The sequence below is a fragment of the Haliotis rufescens genome, unplaced genomic scaffold (assembly GCF_023055435.1).
Source record: "Haliotis rufescens isolate VD_foot unplaced genomic scaffold, xgHalRufe1.0.p SCAF_8, whole genome shotgun sequence".
Taxonomy (NCBI): Eukaryota; Metazoa; Mollusca; class Gastropoda; order Lepetellida; family Haliotidae; genus Haliotis; species Haliotis rufescens.
Window position 1 is genome coordinate 5113846 of NW_025964372.1, and position 24789 is coordinate 5138634.

Below are 24789 nucleotides of genomic sequence, written 5' to 3' on the forward strand. Positions count from 1 at the left end.
ACGCACGTTATGTGTTAAAATACTGAAGCACAGCTAGATCCCATGCGGAAATTGTTTTAATAACAATTTTATAGTGAGTTGCTGTCAACTTTAATACATGTATCAATCACGTGATTGGGCTCACATTATTTTTTTGATAATGATAAAGCGAATTCCTGCTCGCTTCAGCAAGACCTGTGATCAAACCAGATGCACAGATCGCACGCTCTGTCATGCGTGTACTATTATCATTTGCAAGCGAGAACGAATGTTATGTCAAAACTGATTGGTGGACTATTTTTAAATCGGCCTGCGATTGGTCATCCACTTCCGGGTTCCCCGTATAAACAGCCGTATACATAGCCGTTTATCCAGCCAGCGTAAACACACATTACGGGCATTCGAAACTATCGTTGACATGCGTCGAGCACGTGTTGTTTCAGTGTCTGTGGTTTATAAACACACACCAAGGAAGTTTCACCTGTGTTGTGGCGCAGTTAGATCGCAGTTCACGTAGAAGCCCGGGCAAGATGTAACTATTTCGAGGTCTGCACACAGTCACTGTCAACGGAATTGAGACGGCCTTTGGAATATTCACAGAACAGCGAACTGACGGGAAAACGACATCGACATGTCTTTGTATTTGAGTAAGGCTACAATTTCATTGATTCGTGTTTTGAATAGGACAGCAAATGATATTCAATATTGTGGATGCTATATGCTAAAGAGTCGAGCATTTCAGAACAGTGCTGTTGTCACGGACAAGTTTTCTTCATCAAGCGATAGTTTGCCCAAACTGAAACAAGTGTCACATTCTCGACCTTTGCACCAAGATGGGAAGAAGTCGCAGCATGTTTTACCCCAGATTGAGGTGCCAGAATACCCAGAGTTTGGCGAGGCAGAACCCCTGAATACTCCTGCCTTCAAAGGCCTTGAAACAGATTTCCCATGCCTCACTCGTGTGTAAGTATATGTCGCTAAATCGTAAACGCAAGAACACAGGTCCAAAACCAGATCCATTAATGGCATGTGTTGGGGTGTTGTGAGTGGGATTTTGTGTTGTTGCACGGGTATACACACATCCATCTTTGAAGAATATTCATGGTCTGGTAATATATTATTGGGAAGGGGGGGTGGGGGAGAGAGCTGGTGAGTTTAAAGGTGGCCGTTGGGTGTCATGAAAAAGAGACGGCGAAAGAGGGGGTGTCAAAACTACAGTATTCGACGTAATAAATTACTAAATTAGAAATATGGGGCTCTTATTAGAATATTGATTTGGTGAAAAAAGCAGTTGAAAGGTAATTTTTTTTTGTTTATGCTGACAGCCTGAAATGTTTATATATAACAGATATATTTTCCAGAATTGAATTGCCCATAATTAAGGGTGCAATAACACAGGAGTGCGTATTATACGCGAACAAATAAGTCTCTGTGTACATTGATCAATCGGAAGCGGTGCTAATTGTGATTGTTCACTAGCCGATATATTAGCAAATATCGCCGTGGGCGCTTATTACGCCGAATACGGTATTCACAACTACTTATGGGTGGTTACATTTGACCACTTTCCAAGTGGCATTGTGTGTTCATAGCCTTCGACCATGGGAGCTGTGCCAATTAATAATTTTACACTTGTCAGAGCAGTACACAAAGTACGTGATCTAGACTACCAGTTGTCAGACTTTCATTTTTGTGGTAACCTCTGTGGCTGAGTGGGTTAGATGGTTGACTTTGTGTGCTGGCGATTAGGACGGGACTCAACCCAAGAAAGTATGAGTGTGTACTTTACTAAAAAAGTGTTATCCCAAATATGACATTTGATAAATACATCTGATAAGGATAAACAAAAACAACATAAGGGTCAGCATGAAAGGGATTAACAACTATAATAAAGGATATATAATCCCTGTTATTTGTACCCCATCGTGTACAGTAGGTTCCTTTCTGTGGTGGCGATATCAGTCAGCCATTTTGTTGTTTATGCATACCTTTAGGGACCGACCATTTTATATTCTGGGGTGGTGGTGGGGGATGGGGATTTTATAAAAAATATTGAATTATCCATGTAAATTTTTAAAAAAGATAATTGAAAAAAAGATCTTTTGTAGCTGTAGCTGAAAAAAATCTAATCTTGATACAAAATTCCAAGACCCCAGAATATAAAATTTTCGGTCCCTTGTGTTTTTTTTGTCCTTATTAGATGTATATGTGTCTGTACAATGCTGTCGTTCTTCCCACTTGCATGACTAAGGTATAAGGATCCATACCGAAATGTTGCATCATAATAGAATAAAGAAGTTGGCATCCATAAAATATCTAAAAATTACTGTAACTGTTTTTGTTGTTTTGTTGTTTTTGTTTGTGTGGAAGACTGTAATGCGTATACCAGCATAATCCATAATAACTCCCACTTTTTTACTTTATTACTTTTCGTTCACATTATTATGAAGTAGGATTGTTTTGAACATGCAATCCATTCATTCATTGTATGCTTAGTCATGTTGGGGTCAAGGCCACTTAGTTATCACCCAGGAGGCCAGCTGCTATTGACCCAGATCCCTGACTCCATGGGTCAGTCACTGTGACATTCATGAGTGCAGTTTAGCCTCATAAATCACATATTCAAACAGTCTGCGTTTAATATCGGGGGAATTGTAGATTTTTTATTTGGCATAAAGTTTGTGTTGTTTGGCTTAGAGGGAAAATTAATGCTTATTCTGTTTGAAGTACAGTACAAGCTATTTAATATTTTACAATATAAGGTAGCAACATGATAAATCGCAAAGAACAATAAAGAACGAAGCATGGTTTATTTCATGATAAAACATTTTATCATATAATGGTTGGGTTTCTCGGCAGGATATAGCCAACAGATAAAAATGATATCTGTTGGGGACATAGCGGATAGAGATGCAAATATCAAAGGTCAAGTAGGGACTACTTTCACTGTTTATAAACAAACATGGCATAGCCCTTGTCATTCGTCCATCGAGTCAGAATTAACCATCGGGAGTCTTGAGAAACTACTGGGATAATTGCTATCATTATCAAAAGAACAGTCTAATATACTGAAAATCAGTGTCTAACTGTGACGTAGCTAAGGCATTTTACAAGTTTTGGCAACTTTAAGAGATATGAATTGCGAAATCATTTAGTGAGGACACAAGCCAAGCGGGATGACTTTCCATATCTGTGCTTGTAGACCTCTGCGGCTTGGAACCTTTTCCACAAATTAAAACAGTTGGATTTAGCCGAAATATGTTTGAATTGTTACCTTGTTTCATTTTATCGCTGTGTGTACATCTGACTGCACATCATAACGTTATGACAGGACAGACTGTCAACAACATCTGACTGTGTCCGTGACGTTTCGTAGACTAGGGTTAGAGTAGTTTCCCTTTGATAAAGGGCAGTTACTCTATCAGACAGGACAGACCGATGGATTGCTGCGAAAGGCAAGTAAAACAGTTTGTGTAGGCAATTGTTGTTTTGCATATATGTAGTTACGCCTCTGTATAAGAAACAGGACTCTGTTGGAAATATATTGGCTACTGTCACCCATGTTTAGGTAATGTTTGTGAGAGATGGAAAGCGATTTTTGAGCACAGAATTGAAGAATGACATTATATGATAAGGAGGTTATCATGCTTGTGTGTTTGGGGATGGTAAATACACATGATTGACATACTTTCATTTTGAAATACACCTGTGATCATGGTCATAAAACAGCCTCTACTCATTTGATTATCAATACACACTGCTTACTGTAAATTTGACATCTCTCCTAATTACACTCTATTAACATCATTAACTTAATCATGAGGTGTGTTTTCAGAAAAGGTTTTACTGCTAACTTTAGTTATGCGAGTCATGCTGACAGGGCAGATTGTCAAAGGTCATGAACCCAGAATGGATCTGATACTGAACCAGGTGTCAGATTTCATGTACTCTACACAATCTACAGAGCTCTAGCCTGAAGTAGGTCAGACTTGACCTGATAAAACGGCACTATTGACCAGGGCCTCGTTCCACAAAGTGATCTTAACGCTACCACTATCACTATCATAAACCTATGTCAAAGGATGGAGTTATGATCTTCTTAGTGCTAAGATCGCTTTGTGGAACGGGGCTTTGAATAAAATGTTCAGACGGAATCAACATTTAGCTTCTCTTTTTGTGTGATGTTTTTCACTTGGACCATGCTTTAGATTCTCTTAAAATTATTAGGCATCAATGTTTCTTTCATTGATCACAAGTAGCGATTTTTAAGTAAAAGTTTTCAAAATGTCATGTTTCATCAGAAGTTAAATTTCATATTCTCAAGAGAATAAACACTCGCCAGGTTGCAGATCGAACAATACGGCATCATTTAGGCCGTTGTCTGAACTTCCATTGAGGTGCCAATATCAGTCATTGCTATATTGATTTAATATATTGTGTGCTTGGACAGGTAACTCGGGTACCCGGGTAGGGTGGGTACTGAGGAGGACCCGGGTACCCACAGGACTACCCGGACCCGTGGTTAGTCATGTGATATATTGTTTAATGTCAAAAATTATCTAGAACTCTATGGTAACACTACAAGTCACTCATGTTCGCATTTCTTTCTGACTGTGCACCCATTCCTTCTGATTTTTCATATGGTTAAATAAAGATATAACTTATTCAACTTCAGTTTATGAATGACCAGATTGTGTTATACTTGTATCTAAAAACGATTTGTCAGGGCTGTGCTAAAGATGTTCCCAATCGGACATTTTGAGGCATCCCCTGAGACCTACAGTGGGTACCCGGGTAGAAAATTTGGACTCGTCCCAGCCCTATTGTGTGCACAATCTTTATTGAGGTGATTATGTGCGATTAAGTTGATGATTTCATAAAAAGTCTAACCAAATAAGGAAGTCATTTGTTATCCTAACCAAAAAAGGAAGTCATAGGTTATCGCATGTTATCAAAACTGTTTCAGACAAAAGGCTGGTCCGGAGCCTGAGTACGACAAGATCACGACCGGGTTCAGGGTCTACAACCACGAGGCTCCCTTCAAGTTGAAGTACGATGGAGGCATCCTGCCGCACCTCCAAGTGGCGTTCGAGACGTGGGGAGAGCTGAACAAGGAGAAAAACAATGCTGTGCTCATCTCTGCTGGGCTCTCCGCCAGCTCCCACGCCAAGAGCCACAAGGTATGTGATGAGGTGCCTGATTACTTGAAGCCACATGGCCCTGATATTTGAAGTATGTGATGAAGTGCCTGATGACTTGAAGCCACATGGCCCTGATATATGAAGTATGTGATGAGGTGCCTGATTACTTGAAGCCACATGGCCCTGATATATGAAGTATGTGATGAGGTGCCTGATTACTTGAAGCCACATGGCCCTGATATATGAAGTATGTGATGAGGGCCCTGATATATGAAGTATGTGATGAGGTGCCTGATTACTTGAAGCAACATGGCCCTGATATAATAAGTATGTGATGAAGTGCCTGATTACTTGAAGCCACATGGCCCTGTTATATATGAAGTATGTGATGAGGTGCCTGATTACTTGAAGCCACATGGCCAGGGGTCCGGAAAATTTAAAATCCCAATCGGACGTTTGCATTTAGGCCACGCCCCCTTCAAATAGCGTATTTTAGTACGACTTTCACACATTACAAGTTTACGTATTCATAATATGATGAATTATGAATTATTTCAATTTAAATTGTTTAATTCACCGGACAATTAATAACAAATAATATCATTTTAGATTTACATGGAAAACATACGTTTGTTTCTGTTATAATAACGATCTGTTAACGTAGTGAACGGTCTAAACAAACAAAGCTTGTCAGTGTAGTTAATCTTCATTGTGTTGCAACTGCAGACAGAAACTGCTCAGTCCTAACTGTTGATCATGTCTGGTCAAAATTTAAGAATGTCCGGACAATACTTTTTAAAATGTCCGGTAAGCAATATTTTAAAACGGACATTTGAGATTCCCAATCGGACATGTCCGGCGCATATGACGGTTTCCGGACCCCTGCACATGGCCCTGATATATGAAGTATGTGATGAGGGCCCTGATATATGAAGTATGTGATGAGGTGCCTGATTACTTGAAGCCACATGGCCCTCTGTGATCTAGCTGACCTACTGTATATGTTTCAGACACTCTGTGATCTAGCAAACCTTGTGTGTATGTTTCAGACATCTGTGATCTAGCTGACCTCCTGTGTATGTTTCAGACATCCGTGATCTAGCTGACCTCCTGTGTATGTTTCAGACACTGTGATCTAGCTGACCTCCTGTGTATGTTTCAGACACTCGGTGATCTAGCTGACCTCCTGTGTATGTTTCAGACACTGTGATCTAGCTGACCTTGTGTATATGTTTCAGACACTCCGTGATCTAGCTGACCTACTGTGTATGTTTCAGACACTGTGATCTAGCTGACCTTGTGTGTATGTTTCAGACGGTCCGTGATCTAGCTGACCTCCTGTGTATGTTTCAGACACTCGGTGATCTAGCTGACCTTGTGTGTGTGTTTCAGACACTCTGTTTCAGACATCTGTGATCTAGCTGGCCTCATGTGTATGTTTCAGACACTCTGTGATCTAGCCGACCTTGTGTGTATGTTTCAGGACAATGTCCGACCGGGATGGTGGGAGAAGTTTGTTGGGCCTGGATGTGCTGTGGACACTGACAAGTTTTTCGTCATCTGCACCAACAACCTTGGAGGCTGCTATGGCACATCGTGAGTAGCTCTCTGCTGAGCTTGCATCTGTAGAAATGATATCTCAATTCCCGTTGTTCTTGCGATCTCAAATTACCCACCCTTGATTTTTATTACCATTTTCTCAACCAATCAAACTTAGGTAAGGAAAATGAAATGGGTAAGGGAGGTAACTTGTATCGAGAAACAAAGCCACCGCCAGTTTTAATGGACACGAAGACCTCCTTTCCATCAAAAAGATTTTTTAGGGCTTTCTTTTGAATTTCAGTCATTTTTCAGTGTTGAATTTCTCACAAACTCTATCGTAATCAATGGGACTGACCGTCATGTTGTTGATATCACCAACCCACCATGGTTTGTAACATGCATTCTGATTGGTCCATTAGACTATGTAGTGTAGCAAATCAAAAGAGCCATTGAAATCAAGGGCAGGTAATTTGCGAGAACCTCGGAAATGAATCAAGAGGTTGGTGTAGGTTCACCGAAATGCGAGCCCTGGACACCAAGGATGTCTGCTGAGTTTGCGTCCTCTTCATTATGGATCCTAATCAGGATCATCCTTTGAATGCCGAAGTTGTTCTGGATATCCCCTTGTAATAACCAACTAAAACAGAAGCTTGTATTGTTGTAGTCTGTCTTACAGACCCTGATACAAATATATATCAAATACAGCCGATGCAAGTCTATAATGTTTGGCAAGTCTAGATCTGAAAATGAAGAGAGTCACTGGGCTCCTTTTTATTATATTTTTATTAAGATAACTGAACAACTGTTTTTTTATGTACGATATGTTCATTTCAGAGACTAGATTTTAGTCTAGTATTGTTGATGAGATGAACATATCCAATTAACTGTTGAATACTGTAAATCATGGAATTAATGCGTCTCCAAAAGAATGTGACCACTAGCCCCTAGCCAATAATGCAAGGCAATATGAATGCGACACCTCCCTCCTCTCAAGCATCAGTGGATTTATATCAAAAGAAAATGTCCTCTGTCAGGTTTACAGGAGAATCCTCACCCTCATCCAACCTTACATTAATCCAATCACAGCACCGCTCATTAGCGCTGATTAGAGTACTTCCATTAAAACAATACGTGCACGCTGGCTCATGTCGGCCTTTGACGCAGTCGCAAAGAACAAAGACACCGTGTTTTGTGGGTGGCGTCTGTCTGGAGTTGCAGGTGTGATCACTGATGACCTAAGTGTGTAAAACTCTTGTCTTGACCCCAGCAGTGACAATTCACAGGATGTCATTGTGTTTGAATGACATTGTTTATGTACTTGTTACAAGTGCTGCTCAATAAACAGTGGTGTGGAATACATAGTTGTTTCTTTTCAGCGTATGTCTGAGTTGGTATTTCTGCTATCCAAAATGTCTTATTGTTGATATAAATGCGATGTTTAATAATGCGAGCAAAGACCACTTGCAATTTTCGCATTTAATTCACGCTCGCGTTAATTTCAAGATTTACAGTATGCAGGGACTTCTTTCAAGTTGGGCTGGGACGATACACTAACTGTGCGATCTGATATGTATCACGATACCTTGTTCACGATCGGACAGTATCGCGATACTTGCATGTGCTCTTATCTGTGGTCCGTAAGCCATCTTTTTCATAGACAGAATGGCCAAATACCTGGCACACTGACGATTTACAGTTGGCAGTGTCGAGTATGGCGCAATAGATGAAATATTACATTTTCACTTGGTGTATAGTGTAACTGTTATTACCGTAAACATTTAAAGTATGTATCAATATTTTTGACTGACTACTCATGTTTTCATTTACCAAATTTGTAAACGGCAAAACAAGCACAAAACCTCTTATAGTGCAATGACGTAACACGAGATGCGCAGTACAGCAGTGCACAAGGGAAGTAACTGCACGCTATATAGGATTGCTTTGTTTTTAAGTATTGTAGCATTTCACTGCAGGGGTTGTGTGTTCGAGACACGGAGTATTTAAGGATATTTGGGGGTTTTTTCAAATGGAAATCTAAACGAAATGTGCGGCGGACGTTATGATGATGCGGGCAGTGCCTGAGAACTATGCTATATTTTTTTAGCCTTAGTGTGCCACTGTGATCGACACTTGTATTGAGAAGTAAAAAATTACGATGCATCGGTGTATCGTTCCACCCCTACTTTCAAGTTCCATACATCGATGCAATGATTTCTTTCTCTATAAACTGTTGACTGATGTTTTAAATATGCTGTGACTGGAGTTTCCCAATGTGTCTCCAATTTTCAGTTGACAAACATGGCTGCAAGTTGTGTTGCACTTATCATGCTTATTGATAAGTTAGGCAGTATACATTGTATTTATGCATGGTTTCTACAGAGCGATATTAGTGCTATGCGCTAAGGTTAACTTACTCCCATACTTTACCATAGACTTAAGATCATCATAGCGCTCAGATCGCTTTGCGGATGGAACGCTTGTTTACATTCACCATCTCTTTGCAGGGGCCCATCATCAGTTAATCCTGTGACAGGAAAGGTAAGTGATCTAGGGTCAAGTCTTCCTAAGGGGCTAAGGCAATCTTATGAAAATCAGATCCAAGTTCTCGCTGCCGCTAATCAAAGATCTCAGGACATCCCATTACGGTTCATGTCAGAATGATCTTTCGCGAACTTTGACCGACCACTGAAATGACTAACAAGAAGTCAACATCAGCCAATTAGAAAGCAGCTTTCTCAAGCTTCAAGGCACTTGTTTCACCCTGGCTATTTCCATTTCAGACTACGCTTGAAAAATGTGTTGACACAGTTCTTGATGAAAATTTTGAAAACTGAACAAACGAAACATACCAGCATGTCTAAATTATGGTTGCGATTGTATGGCAGTACTTCCTACTGTGCAATGCCTCCTCCGTTCAAATGTTTATCCCACTGAAACTGTCGTTCAGAATACCCCGTGTTAACGTTTTTGAGGTTGCATGATTAGAAAACACATTCCGACTGTCACTTTCATGATCTGGTAAGCAACACTTTGATTGGTCGGATGAAAGGTGACCCGTAATGGGATGTCCTCAGATCTTTGTTTAGCAATAGCGAGAACTAACACTGACTGAGATCTGATTTTAATGAGATGGGGTCTAAGGCCATCTCATGCTAAATCTTGCAGAGTAAAACATTTGCAATTTGACATGTTTGGAAAACGACATAAATTTAGTCCTTCTCATCACATGTAATATTTTGGGAAGTAGTGCACTTTACCATGCAAACTTTTTCAGATTTCAATTAGCGGTGCATGGAGGATCAACCTCACGTTGCCAGTTTGAAACTGTGCTATGGTAATGAGTTGGTCTAATTAGCCAACACCCTACCATTGGACCATGAGCGCTACGAAATTACACAATCGCAAATTATGAGTCATCGTTAAGTGATCAGCACCTGACTCTTGACCTCTTAATGTGCATGCGCAGTATGCACATTTTCTGTGTGCAACTCAAAATTTGATAAAAGAGATTCAGATTTTCCTTATGTTACATTAGATTAAATCATTAAAAGAGATAGCTGACCGGTACCCTGCCTTACAACTAACCAAAGAGGTGCCTAACCCTAAGGATCGTAAAGGGGTGTTTGTTTGGCAAGTGGTCCCCAACCCTAGGGATTGCGAAGGTGTTGGATCAGAAAGGGGTACCTCACCCTTATGATGGCCAAGCGATACTTGGTCAGAAAGATCCAAGGATCATTTTGGGTAGAGTTGGGGGTTTGGTTTGAAGAGGCATCAAGGTCTGGGAAACAAGAGTCAGGTAGCACTAAATAAACTGCACCTGGTAAACTGCATTGTTATTATACTTGGTTGGGGCTTGAGATACTTCAGGTGGTGGCAATAAGTGATCCACTGAAACTGGAACATGACTCTCACTGTTGTTTTTGCAGCCTTACGGAACAACATTCCCCATTGTCAGTGTAGAGGATATGGTCAACGCTCAGATGCTTCTCCTTGATCACCTCGGCATCCAGAAGGTAGGTGGACCATCTCGGCATCCAGATAGAAGGAGAATAAGTGGACCATCTCGGCATCCAGATAGTAGGAGAATAAGTGGACCATCTCGGCATCCAGATAGTAGGAGAATAAGTGGACCATCTCGGCATCCAGAAGGTAAGTTGACCATCTCGGCATCCAGATAGTAGGAGAATAAGTGGACCATCTCAGCATCCAGAAGGTTAGTGGACCATCTTGGCATCCAGATAGTAGGAGAATAAGTGGACCATCTCGGCATCCAGATAGTAGGAGAATAAGTGGACCATCTCGGCATCCAGATAGTAGGAGAATAAGTGGACCATCTCGGCATCCAGATAGTAGGAGAATAAGTGGACCATCTCGGCATCCAGATAGTAGGAGAATAAGTGGACCATCTCGGCATCCAGAAGGTAAGTGGACCATCTCGGCATCCAGATAGTAGGAGAATAAGTGGACCATCTCAGCATCCAGAAGGTTAGTGGACCATCTCGGCATCCAGATAGTAGGAGAATAAGTGGACCATCTCGGCATCCAGATAGTAGGAGAATAAGTGGACCATCTCGGCATCCAGATAGTAGGAGAATAAGTGGACCATCTCGGCATCCAGAAGGTAAGTGGACCATCTCGGCATCCAGATAGTAGGAGAATAAGTGGACCATCTCGGCATCCAGATAGTAGGAGAATAAGTGGACCATCTCGGCATCCAGATAGTAGGAGAATAAGTGGACCATCTCGGCATCCAGAAGGTAAGTGGACCATCTCGGCATCCAGATAGTAGGAGAATAAGTGGACCATCTCAGCATCCAGAAGGTTAGTGGACCATCTCGGCATCCAGATAGTAGGAGAATAAGTGGACCATCTCGGCATCCAGATAGTAGGAGAATAAGTGGACCATCTCGGCATCCAGATAGTAGGAGAATAAGTGGACCATCTCGGCATCCAGATAGTAGGAGAATAAGTGGACCATCTCGGCATCCAGATAGTAGGAGAATAAGTGGACCATCTCGGCATCCAGAAGGTAAGTGGACCATCTCGGCATCCAGATAGTAGGAGAATAAGTGGACCATCTCAGCATCCAGAAGGTTAGTGGACCATCTCGGCATCCAGATAGTAGGAGAATAAGTGGACCATCTCGGCATCCAGATAGTAGGAGAATAAGTGGACCATCTCGGCATCCAGATAGTAGGAGAATAAGTGGACCATCTCGGCATCCAGAAGGTAAGTGGACCATCTCGGCATCCAGATAGTAGGAGAATAAGTGGACCATCTCGGCATCCAGATAGTAGGAGAAAAAGTGGACCATCTCGGCATCCAGATAGTAGGAGAATAAGTGGACCATCTCAGCATCCAGAAGGTAAGTGGACCATCTCGGCATCCAGATAGTAGGAGAATAAGTGGACCATCTCGGCATCCAGAAGGTTAGTGGACCATCTCGGCATCCAGATAGTAGGAGAATAAGTGGACCATCTCGGCATCCAGATAGTAGGAGAATAAGTGGACCATCTCGGCATCCAGATAGTAGGAGAATAAGTGGACCATCTCGGCATCCAGATAGTAGGAGAATAAGTGGACCATCTCGGCATCCAGAAGGTAAGTGGACCATCTCGGCATCCAGATAGTAGGAGAATAAGTGGACCATCTCAGCATCCAGAAGGTTAGTGGACCATCTCGGCATCCAGATAGTAGGAGAAGAAGTGGACCATCTCGGCATCCAGATAGTAGGAGAATAAGTTGACCATCTCGGCATCCAGATAGTAGGAGAATAAGTGGACCATCTCGGCATCCAGAAGGTAAGTGGACCATCTCGGCATCCAGATAGTAGGAGAATAAGTGGACAATCTCGGCATCCAGAAGGTAAGTGGACCATCTCGGCATCCAGATAGTAGGAGAATAAGTGGACCATCTCGGCATCCAGATAGTAGGAGAATAAGTGGACCATCTCGGCATCCAGATAGTAGGAGAATAAGTGGACCATCTCGGCATCCAGAAGGTAAGTGGACCATCTCGGCATCCAGATAGTAGGAGAATAAGTGGACCATCTCGGCATCCAGATAGTAGGAGAATAAGTGGACCATCTCGGCATCCAGATAGTAGGAGAATAAGTGGACCATCTCGGCATCCAGATAGTAGGAGAATAAGTGGACCATCTCGACATCCAGATAGTAGGAGAATAAGTGGACCATCTCGGCATCCAGATAGTAGGAGAATAAGTGGACCATCTCGGCATCCAGATAGTAGGAGAATAAGTGGACCATCTTGGCATCCAGAAGGTAAGTGGACCATCTCGGCATCCAGATAGTAGGAGAATAAGTGGACCATCTTGGCATCCAGAAGGTAAGTGGACCATCTCGGCATCCAGATAGTAGGAGAATAAGTGGACCATCTTGGCATCCAGAAGGTAAGTGGACCATCTCGGCATCCAGATAGTAGGAGAATAAGTCGACCATCTTGGCATCCAGAAGGTAAGTGGACCATCTCGGCATCCAGATAGTAGGAGAATAAGTCGACCATCTTGGCATCCAGAAGGTAAGTGGATCATCTTGGCATCCAGATAGTAGGAGAATAAGTGGACCATCTTGGCATCCAGAAGGTAAGTGAACCATCTCCGCATCCAGAGAATAAGTCGACCATCTCAGCGTCCAGAAGGTAAGTGGACCATCTCGGCATCCAGATAGTAGGAGAATAAGTGGACCATCTCAGCATCCAGAAAGTTAGTGGACCATCTCGGCATCCAGATAGTAGGAGAATAAGTCGACCATCTCGGCATCCAGAAGATAAGTGGACCATCTCAGCGTCCAGATAGTAGGAAAATAAGTCGACCATCTCAGCTTCCAGAGAATAAGTTGACCAGCAGAAATCAAATAAAGTTGTTCTTGGTATCTGGGCATGAGGTAATCAAACAATAATCTCATTGTACAGGTTCAAATCTCATTCAGTGTAATTGGAGATGGACTTAAGCACAAAATCACATCTTTCCTGATTTCGATTTTCTGAAAATGAATTTTCATTGTGTTTCAGTATATTTAGGTTGTTTTAGACAGTATAAGCATCAGTTTCCCTCCTGTGACCAATGCCCCCTCCTCACCCCGGTTTAAATTACCTGGATGCTTTTTTCCCCTGTCACGAAGTTGGGCGGGGATATAGGAACAGAGTCCAGCAGTCCATCTGTCTGCTTCTCAAACGAGACAAATTTTCTCAAGAACTATTTTTATTTTACGCACTGATATTACTGGTCATGATCTTAAATGAGTTCGAAATTTGGTGTCTTAAATTCATTTATTACAGAGTTAACAAACAAATGAACAAACAAAATTCTAATGTGCCCCATGGTGGGGGAAAGTGATAATGCTGTTTTTCTTGGTGACTTATGTTTCGCCTCTTTTCTTCAGCTACATGCGTCTGTGGGTTCCTCCCTCGGTGGGATGTGCTCTGTCCTCAATACTGTCCTGTATCCTGAGAGAGTCGGAAGGTCAGTATGATCTAGCAAGATTCATCGTCAGTATGGTCGTATCCACTGTTTCCCCATCACCCATGACTACAAACAGATGCAGTTAGTCACTATTTTTATCCAACTAATGAAACCCTTCCAAGAGGGAGATATCAATTGCTCAGATTACTTTGTGGAAACGACAGTATTGTGGCTCAACCTGGAGGCTATCTATACCTCAATATGAGGCAGTGGTAGAGACATCCAATTAATGCATTGATTTAGGCTCATCTGACCTCTGTGAGTTATGAACTATTTACATAGACTTGTCGTGATGACTGACCACATGTTTTATAGGGGTCTTTTTTTAAATTTGGGAGTCATAATTTTCCCAGCCATGTTCCCTGTCAAGTACTCTGTGACTGCAGTAGTAAAGCAGTTGACAGAAATACTCGCAGCTGATTGGCTGGTGTGTAGTCATGCCAGTTATTCATTGCGATATCAATATATAAATTGACCAGCGGAGTAGCGTTTTGTATTTTAAAAAAGAAGATATAGTGTAAATACTCTGTCTGAATTTTTTATTTCCTCAGCAGATTTATTGCATCAGTTATGACCTGCATGAAAAACTTTTGCGAGTATTTCAGGAAATTATTGCGTCAATTATGCAGGAATTACGCGTCATGTCAGACCATTTATCATACCTCCATGTCAGATGGATGAGATATGATTGGTTCACATGATCTTGAACAAATATTATGTATCCCGCCTGCAAAGGAAATAAGTTTGAGTGGAGAATAAATCTCTTATACCCCACCATGAAGAAGACATACTCGTGTGGATATCTGTGAAGCAGAAAGATTCCTTATACCCCACTTCAATGCAAAAAGCAGCATGCCCTTTCCAAGTCAATGAATGCCACGTGACGTATTTATAAGTTAACCTCAGCTCAGTCGAACAGCTGATTTCTATCAATTTTGAATTTGTTTTAATTTTTTTACAAAGTCACTTTAAAATATGTCAGTAGGATAACTTCGTTGTAGCAGTATCATTCAGGCTACATGGGGTTTTATGTGTCCCTCATTAGGAGATCCGGGGTAGAATAGGTTTTCAGCAACCCATGCTTGCCATAAAAGGCGAATATGCTTGCCGTAAAAGGCGAATATGCTTGTCGTAATAGGCAAATAACAGGATCGGGTGGTCAGGCTCGCTGACTTGGTTGATGCATGTCATCGTATCCCAATTGCTAATGATATCAATCACTGGATTGTCTCGAACAGACTACTATTTAAAGACAACCGTTATATAGCTGGCATAGTGCTGAGTGCGGTGATAAACACACAAACAAACAAACAGTCAGTCAGAATCTTTGAGAGCCATGTTTGTTTGTTTGTTGATCAGGTTAATTTCCATATCGTCCTGTGCTCAGTCCCACCCGTCGGCCATCGCACTCCGCTACCTCCAGCGTAAGTGCATCATGAGTGACCACCACTGGAACAAGGGCCACTACTATGATGCAGAATTCCCCATGATCGGCATGAAATTGGCCAGGTGAGCTATGCACGAGTGAGCCGGTGCCAGCTGGTTGAGTGTTCAAATAATCATTTGTGTTTGTCTCACAAGGCTAAAAAAAATAATAATCTTGGTTTCCTGGCTCCGCCCGCATCATCATAAAGTCTTGTACCTTTCATTTATGTTTCTTTTTCCAAAGAAAAATAACATAATCCTAATACTCAACAATGTGATGCAATATAGCAGTTACTTCCCTTTACATGTGCACTGCTTTACTGTGCATCTCATGACGCAGTTATATTTTTTAATTAACTAGTTTTTATAAATTTGAACATTATTTAGGGACTGGTAATTTATTATAGGGGGTTGCACATTAAAATTGTTATATGTATTGTTTGTGGGGGTTGGGATGGGGGAAGAAAAAACGTTACATAAAATGGGGGAGGGGGTGATCAAAGTATGAAACAGTCTTAAGACATCCAATAGATGGGTTTTCCAGTTAACCTTGTTTTTCAGATTGCAGCCATATTCCCATTCATTTAACAATATGATCTGAACATGGAATTAGCTTATCCACTCATACAAGATCGTCCGTTGTCTTGTGGATTGTGGATAGAGCATCTGCAAGATCGGGGCTTCAATCTCCGGCCACGTCATACCAAAAGACTGCCGACTCCCATTCCAGACACCGCCTCTGTGGTCTAGCGGTAGAGTGTCTGCCCAGAGGGTGGATGGTTGGGGGTTCGATCTTCAGCCATGTCATACCAAAAGACGTTAAAAGATGGTACTTGTTGTTACCCTGCCTTGTGCTCAGCATTAAGGGGATAAGACAAGGACTGATTGGCTCAGTCAGTATACTGTGTCTAAGTGGGGTATTCATGTTAAACTGCGGCATCTTCGGCCATTTCATACCAAAAGACGTTTAAAAATGGTACTTGTTGTTACCCTGCCTTGTGCTCGGCATTAAGGGGATAAGACAAGGACTGATTGGCTCAGTCAGTATACTGTGTCTAAGTGGGGTATTCATGTTAAACTGCGGCATCTTCGGCCATTTCATACCAAAAGACGTTTAAAAATGGTACTTGTTGTTACCCTGCCTTGTGCTCGGCATTAAGGGGATAAGACAAGGACTGATTGGCTCAGTCAGTATACTGTGTCTAAGTGGGGTATTCATGTTAAACTGCGGCATCTTCGGCCATTTCATACCAAAAGACGTTTAAAAATGGTACTTGTTGTTACCCTGCCTTGTGCTCGGCATTAAGGGGATAAGACAAGGACTGATTGGCTCAGTCAGTATACTGTGTCTAAGTGGGGTATTCATGTTAAACTGCGGCATCTTCGGCCATTTCATACCAAAAGACGTTTAAAAATGGTACTTGTTGTTACCCTGCCTTGTGCTCGGCATTAAGGGGATAAGACAAGGACTGATTGGCTCAGTCAGTATACTGTGTCTAAGTGGGGTATTCATGTTAAACTGCGGCATCTTCGGCCATTTCATACCAAAAGACGTTTAAAAATGGTACTTGTTGTTACCCTGCCTTGTGCTCGGCATTAAGGGGATAAGACAAGGACTGATTGGCTCAGTCAGTATACTGTGTCTAAGTGGGGTATTCATGTTAAACTGCGGCATCTTCGGCCATTTCATACCAAAAGACGTTTAAAAATGGTACTTGTTGTTACCCTGCCTTGTGCTCGGCATTAAGGGGATAAGACAAGGACTGATTGGCTCAGTCAGTATACTGTGTCTGAGTGGGGTATTCATGTTAAACTGCAGCATGGTATCTCAGTGGGCTAGCACTATAAAACTGGCATTAGTCCACACGAGTACAAACACGCACGCACGAATCGCTTTGTCAGTGCATTAATCTTCAACAATAGGTCGAACCCTTTTCACCTAACCTCACCACTCAAGCAGTTGAAGTTCTGATGCCGTAACATGATATTTTCATATGGCTGTTCAATTAATAGGAACAGTTTCATGGTGTGTTATTAACTGAATTGTTTTCCCAGGGAAATCGCCACCCTCACCTATCGCAGTGGCCCAGAGTGGAATGAGAGGTTTGGGCGTAGTCGCATCAGCGACATTGACCCCCCCTCGCTGTGTCCGACATTCCATATAGAGAACTACTTGGAGCACCAGGGAGAGAGCTTCAGCACCAAGTTTGACCCCAATTCTCTCCTGTATATCTCAAAGGTAGGTGTAGTGTGCTATATTAAGAAACGCTCTTGTTCGTTTAAGGTTCATACTTGTTCTATATCTCTGCTTGTGAAAAGTACTATGTCTTACAAGCCAGCTAGAGTGATTGCCCCTGGATTGGATGTAACCAAGCTCCTTCCCAGCGTGTGACACCTTCGTTACACTCTCTGTAACATCGTTGCCACCAGTGTGGGCACGGCCATTACAAGAATCTTGAAATTTGCCCTCAAACCCCAAATGTAGTAACGTTTATACTTTTGTTTATGTCTTTGGGAATGCCATACAGTTGTTTTTGGAAAGGTTTACGACTAACCATATTTCCCGGATGAATTTACTTTGTTGTTTGTATAATCAGATTGCTTCGAGATTGCGGACTAACGGAAATTCGCTCAAATTTCCCCTTACATTCTTACTATACCAATTACATGATAGTTGAAATGAAATAGAAATTCAAATTGACAAACAAGGAATATGATTTGGTTAGGGTAAGAGTATTAGGCGTCATGGCAGTCATCGCTTGTTTGTTAGCATAACAGTCTGTCGGTTGGGATGTCCACATGGCATCTCAAGTAAACATGTACTGAAAACTGAGTTGTTCATCATCATCCATCACAGCAGGTACATTGTTGGTGAAACAAGCTCAGCCGCTTTAGGAGATAAACGTTGGCAACAGTACGTACCGTTATACATCTAGTGAATTCTTTAATAGAGAGTATGTGTGTGTTTCCTATGGTATTCCTGGTACATTGCTGGAATCAACAACCAAAGACATTAGACTTGACTGTCGGGTTTGTTGTTTAACGCTGCACTTAGCAATATTCCAGATATATAACGGCGGTCTGTTGGTTTGGTTGGTTGGTTTGTTGTTTAACGCCACACTTAGCAATATTCCAGCTATATGACAGCAGTCTGTAAATAATCGAGTCTGGACCAGTCAATCCAGAGATCCACATTTCTTGTGTCGCCCGCCGTGATATTGCTGGAATATTGCTAAAAGCGGCGTAAAACCATATTCACTCACTCACTCACTCTATGTGATTTATCTTGTAGGTGTCTGCAATTAATTATATTCTGCAATTAAACACACATCAAATCACAAATGTCTGTTTGTTTCAGGCAATGGATCTGTTTGATGTGGCTGAAGGTTTCAGCTCACTAGAGGAGGGGCTATCACAGGTGACCTGTCCAGCGATGATCATCGGCGTTCAGACGGACATCTTGTTCCCCATATGGCAACAACGCAAACTGGCTCAGGTGTTGCAGGATGCAGGTAGGCATCTTCCCGAGGCAAGGGAGTTAACTGACTACAAAAGTCCAGTTTCCACCCTTGCCGAACTAGGCTGGTATTATGGAGTTACAGTTTGGCCGGACTAACGAGTCTATGCATAGTCCAATCAAAATCGCACAACGGAATCAAAATCCGGTTCGTGAACTGTAATGCAAATTGTCAACAGATATTTTCCAAATCTTTTCATGATTTAATCAAGATGCTCGCGTGATTTCATGCACTTTGTGATGTAAGACCCGTTTGATCACAATATAGATCTTGATTATCGATCAGATCGTCTTGACTGGGCGCCGCCATTTTGTTTTTTGAGCAAATGAGAGGTGGAATCTGATTGGTCCATAGCACAGGCTTAGAAGGGGCATAACTCATAATAACCACTGGTGGCCCTACAACTGAGCCCAGGAATTCCAGCCTAGTTTGGCAAGGGTGGAAACTGGACTTTTATAGTCAGTTAACTCCCTTGCCTCGGGAAGATGACAGGTCGGATGGAGAGGCAGCTACATCAGCATCCCTGTACTGGGTGTACCATAGTCTTACACATGGCTCACATTACTACTGTAGTCGCCGTAATAAGCACCCGGGTGTTTAGAACATAGACAAAGGAGTGCGCTTATTAAAACCATATACAGGTACAATGTTGTTGTTAGAGGTCAAGAGGTAGAAAACAGACATACCTCAAACGTCCATTAAAATGGATATTTTTTCGATACTAGTTACATCTTCTTCACTGCTGTATTTTCTGTAGAAAGATCTTTTGGATGCATAAGAAAAGATGGATCGTCAGGTAAATTTTGGGGCTAAGTACCATGTGCTGATGAAGATTACTTGCAGACTGGTCTAGAAATTGGTCAGGCAGAGCTTTCGGAGCGGGACGCTTAATACGGTAAATGTGGTATGTCAAGACCTTGCCTGAATGGGCTTCAGACAGTGGAGAATAGTTTCTCTTAGAGATGTGATGGGTATGTGAGTACCCAAGCATGGGTCGGTCCATCTTCAAGAACTCCTGTAGATGGCCAGGGGAGATAACTCACATCTTCACTTCTCAAACAAGCAGGTTTCAGAAACAGTGTCTGGACTTTGATGATTCTTAGAAAACAAAAACTGATTTTGTTGATGTGGTATATGTCTGTTAAAATCAGATACTTGAGAACAGGTCAGGTTTCGAGACACATGTTTGCAAGTTTTTTAGTCCTGCCCATCATTGTCCTAGTCCTTGAATTAAGTGTTGTACCATTTTAATGTTGGCACTATGTTTATTATCCCCCGCCCGGAAGGGGAAGGGGGATATAGAAATGGGTGCTGTCTGTCCGTCCGTTTGTTTGTCAGTCACATTTCGTTTCTGGAGCAGAACTCAAAAACCATGAGAGATATCTCCACCAAAGTTGGCACATAGATAGGTCTAGTGGTGATTTGGTGCCATTTGATAGTTTGGGATTTTTGACAAATTTCCTTTTTGAGTTTCCATGGCAACGACTTTGACTTAGACTGATAATGGTGGTAGTGCTTGTTCTGGAGAAGATCTTGTAAACCATACGATATTTCTTCTCCAAACTTGGCACATAGATGGGTTTAGTGGTAGACTGGTGCCTTTTGATATTTGGGGATTTTAAAAAAAATTATTTTTCGTGTTTCCAAAGCAATTTTACGACTTTGACTAAGACTAAAAATGGTGGTAGTGCTCGTTTCTGGAGCAGATCTGGTAAACCTGATTGTTATTGTTATTTCCAGGTAACGACTCAGTGACCTTCTATGAACTCAACTCCATGTATGGCCATGACACATTCCTCCTGGATCTGAATGGCGTGGGCACTGCAGTGAAGGTAGGCAGAGTGGAGCAGGTTTAGGGCCTGTTCAACAACGCAATCACTACTACTAGCGGAAGAGGGTAGAATACATCCCCCTTAACCCATGCTGGTCTTACGAACTGACCACACCCTCCTCCCATTGTGGTAAACCTACACTATTTCCTGGATCCAGTCCCGTGGTTCACACGGTCGGGAATTACCCGCCCTTGAATTTCATGTACATTTTACCGACCAATCAAACGTCGCGATAAGGAAAAAGGAATGGTTAAAGGAAGACTTGTTTTAATGGACATGAAGATGTACTTCCTATCAAACAGATTTTTCGAGGGCTTTCTTTTGCATGATTGGGTTTTTTTCAATGTTGATTTCTTGCAAACTCTATAATGGGATTAGCCGCTTTGTTGTCGATATCGCCAACTCAACATGGAGGCTGATTAGTAACTCTGATTGGTCCGTTAGACTGAGTAGCGTAGCAAATCGAATTGGCTCAAAAAATCAAGGGCAGTTATTTTGAGATTGCGAGAACCACGGTAACGGATACAGGTGTTGTGTAGATATAGAGGTTGTCTGGTGCATATAATTACCTGGACCTGCTTAGAGGCTGATATCCTGATCCAAGTTTGCAGCAATTGTAGTAAAACATTCCAACCTGTGAAGATCCGGGTAGAATAGGTCTTCAGCAACCCATGCTTGCCGTTAAAGGCGACTATGCTTGTCGTAAAAGGCGACTAACAGGAATGGGTGGTCAGGCTCAATCCAGTGATTGACATCATGAGCATCAATCTAGGCAACTGGGATATGATGACATGCATCAACCAAGTCAGAGAGCCTGCCTTACAAGCATAGTCTCCCCTTACGGCAAGCATGGGTTGCTGAAGACCTATTCTCTGCCCGGACCTTCACTGGTTTCGACCAATACAGGGGAAGAGGCTTTCACATTCATTTTTATTTTAATTTTATATTATAGCATCGGATGCAATGTTAAAACATTTTTAAAATTAAGAAAATATGATTTAAAAATTCCAGTTTTCAACAAAATAATATTATTTCCGAATTTTCCTTCCTCACTCACTAACTCACTCCTTGCAGGGCTTCCTGGAGACGGACATGTCCGAGAGGGGAATACTGGCCAAAGAAGTGGTCAAGAGGAAGGCCTCCAAGAAGACCAGTGTCAAGCAAGGTTCCTGAGCCCTGTGAATCAAAGAAATAATAATATTGGTGTCTCTAAATAATGCAATAGAAGGAAAACATACAGTCATATCTGTTATGGTGTACAATGTTTCTGTAGCAGGTTGTGGAGTCATCCCACAGATGACATCCTTACCTTAGCTTGCTGACAGGGTTAACCCTTTTGGTCACGTGGACAGGGCGACCAACCTGTGATCAGAAGGTCCGTTGTTCGAATCCCATCACGGGACTGGGAAATTTTGTGGCCGCTACATTTCCATAAACAATTCAGTATTAAGTTGAGCCTGAGACGAGACTTCCTGTATTATGTCTGCCACAATGTCTTAACTCACCTGTCCAGAAAAGCCCTGAGAGTATATGATCTTCTGTGGCTTCAAGTTCAACGTCATCCCCAGTGCCAGCAGGATAGTCGTCCAGAAAGTTTAAATTTAAATTTTGAAACTGATTTGACCTTTGTGTTTGGACCATGATGATAATACATCTCAAAATACATTTTTTGTCCTGTAAATATCCTCTGAGAAGCCACTTGACCAATGGCTTATACTTGTTTCTCCTACAGTATTTTTCCAGAGAGTATTTCAGTATCAGTGCTGACAGCTTCCTTTGTTATGTGTCTGTCTTTGTTGACATTTTGAACTGGTCACTACATATCCAGGTGAGCTATTTCACAGATTTGAGGTTTGGAGCTGGAGGAGGCTGTCCATAGCTTGAAAACCATGAGTTTTTACATCCAAACTTGGTACATGTTTTTTGTTTTTTGTTTTTTGTTAAACGCAGCACTCAGCAATATTCCAGCTAAATGACGGTAGTCTGTATATAATCAAGTCTGGATCAGACAATCCAGTGATTGACATCATGAGCATCGATCCACGCAATTGGGATCGATGACATGCTTCAACCAAGTCAGCAAGCCTGACCACCCGATCCTGTTAGTCGCCTCTTACGACAAGCATAGTCGCCTGTTACGACAAGCATGGGTTGCTGAAGACCTATTTAATTTACTGCTGTTAAAAATACTGGTAACTGAGCTCTACATTAAAAGTACCGTATGTTTTTCTCCTAATTTAATAGGCCTTTTCACTCTTCATGCATCTTCGACCCGTGAAGATCCGGGATAGAATAGGTCTTCAGCACCCCATGCTTGTCGTAAAAGGCGACTAACTGGATCGGGTGGTCAGGCTCGCTGACTTGGTTGATGCATGTCATGGATCCCAATTGCGAGGAACGATGCTCATGATATCAATCACTGGATTGTCTGGTCCAGACTCGATTATTTACAGACCGCCGTCATATAGCTGGAATATTGCTGAGTGCGGCGTAAAACAACAAACCAACCAACCAACCAACTTTATGCATCTTCACTTGCCAAGCTCTTGCTGAATCGTGATATTTTGTCATTGTTACAGAATTTAAACTACTTATTTCTTTGCAATATCAGTTATTATTGTTTATTTTATATATCAAATTAATAAATATCGGTCAGAGATTATTACAAATACGATGCTAATATGTCCCTTTTTTTTCATGATGTAGTGTAGTAATTATTGTGGAATGTAAAGTTTTCATCAGTTGACCAATTGTAACTGCTTGAAGCTGAGATTCTGACTATTATTAATATTGTTTTCAAGTAACTCCATGTTCCTTGCTACACAAACATTTCTATCTCATCTTTAAGTAGTTGTTGTGAATACAGTTTTGAATTTATGTGATAATCAAGTATTTGTACCCATGTTATGTATATGTTTCATGGTTTTGAAATATTATTGATATCTCTACTTAGTGGCCATATTTTCCATGGTCATACAACAAGACATAGCTGTTGTGGTCACTTGAAACGCCTTCTGGTCAGCCGTGCCTGGTCAGCTTATATACAGTAAATCTTGAAATTAATGTCTCCAAATTAATACGGCTGCTGACCCCTGTCCAAAAATGCGACTCAAAATCAATGCGACTCCCCCCACCCCGTCCCCAGTGGAATGATGCATATCCATACCTTTATCCAATCAAATAGCACCACTTATTAGCATTCGTCACCACTCGCCCCTTTCCGTAACCTGCAAGATTCGCCATTCGGCTTGTCCCGGAATAACACGAGTTGGTCACGAATGCACTTATTAGCGCTGAGTAAAGGACTTCCCTAACAACAATAAACAGTGTTTTCGCTAAACACAACACACAGTTTATATGTTTTTTTTCTGTTGACTGGCATTAAGGAAGTTCAAAGGAAATAAGATAATTGAACCATCAACAGTTCACTGATTGGAGTGGTCAATGATGCCTAGTTTGACACCAGTGGGTAGATCTCTTGACCCCAGCAGTGATAATTCACCCGATGCCTATGTGTAATTCTTTAAATGTCATTGCTATGTACTTGTTGCAGCTGCTGCTCAATAAACCGTGTCTTGGTATATATTCATCTTGGTATTCCGCTATCCAAAGTGTGTGCAGTGAGGCCGTCTTATTGTTGGAGAGATAAATGCGAAATTTCATTTATGCGAACAAAGACCACTCGCATTTTTTGCATTTAATTCACACTTGCGTTAATTTCAAGATTTACAGTATATATATTTTTGTGTGAAAACTGTTAGTCTTTTGGTGGGAAAGTTTTTCTTTTCTTCTCCCACTTCCACAAACTGTTACAATATTTTGATTGTTTGTAGTTAAAGGTTTCAACTTGTTTGCAAAGTTGTTTGTTGTAC

General features: G+C 41.7%; 1 protein-coding gene across 1 annotated transcript; it reads left to right on the forward strand.

The window, feature by feature from the left end:
* The first annotated feature begins 342 nt into the window (after positions 1 to 342).
* Positions 343 to 22891, forward strand: LOC124112326 (acetyltransferase efuC-like). Its single transcript, XM_046472388.2, has 11 exons — positions 343 to 942; positions 4946 to 5159; positions 6604 to 6716; positions 9167 to 9200; positions 10589 to 10675; positions 14063 to 14142; positions 15502 to 15651; positions 17623 to 17806; positions 18926 to 19079; positions 20826 to 20917; positions 21992 to 22891. Exons 1-11 carry the CDS (start codon positions 611 to 613, stop codon positions 22088 to 22090), a joined length of 1539 nt encoding a protein of 512 aa, XP_046328344.2. The 5' UTR covers positions 343 to 610; the 3' UTR covers positions 22091 to 22891.
* Positions 22892 to 24789: the final 1898 nt, after the last annotated feature.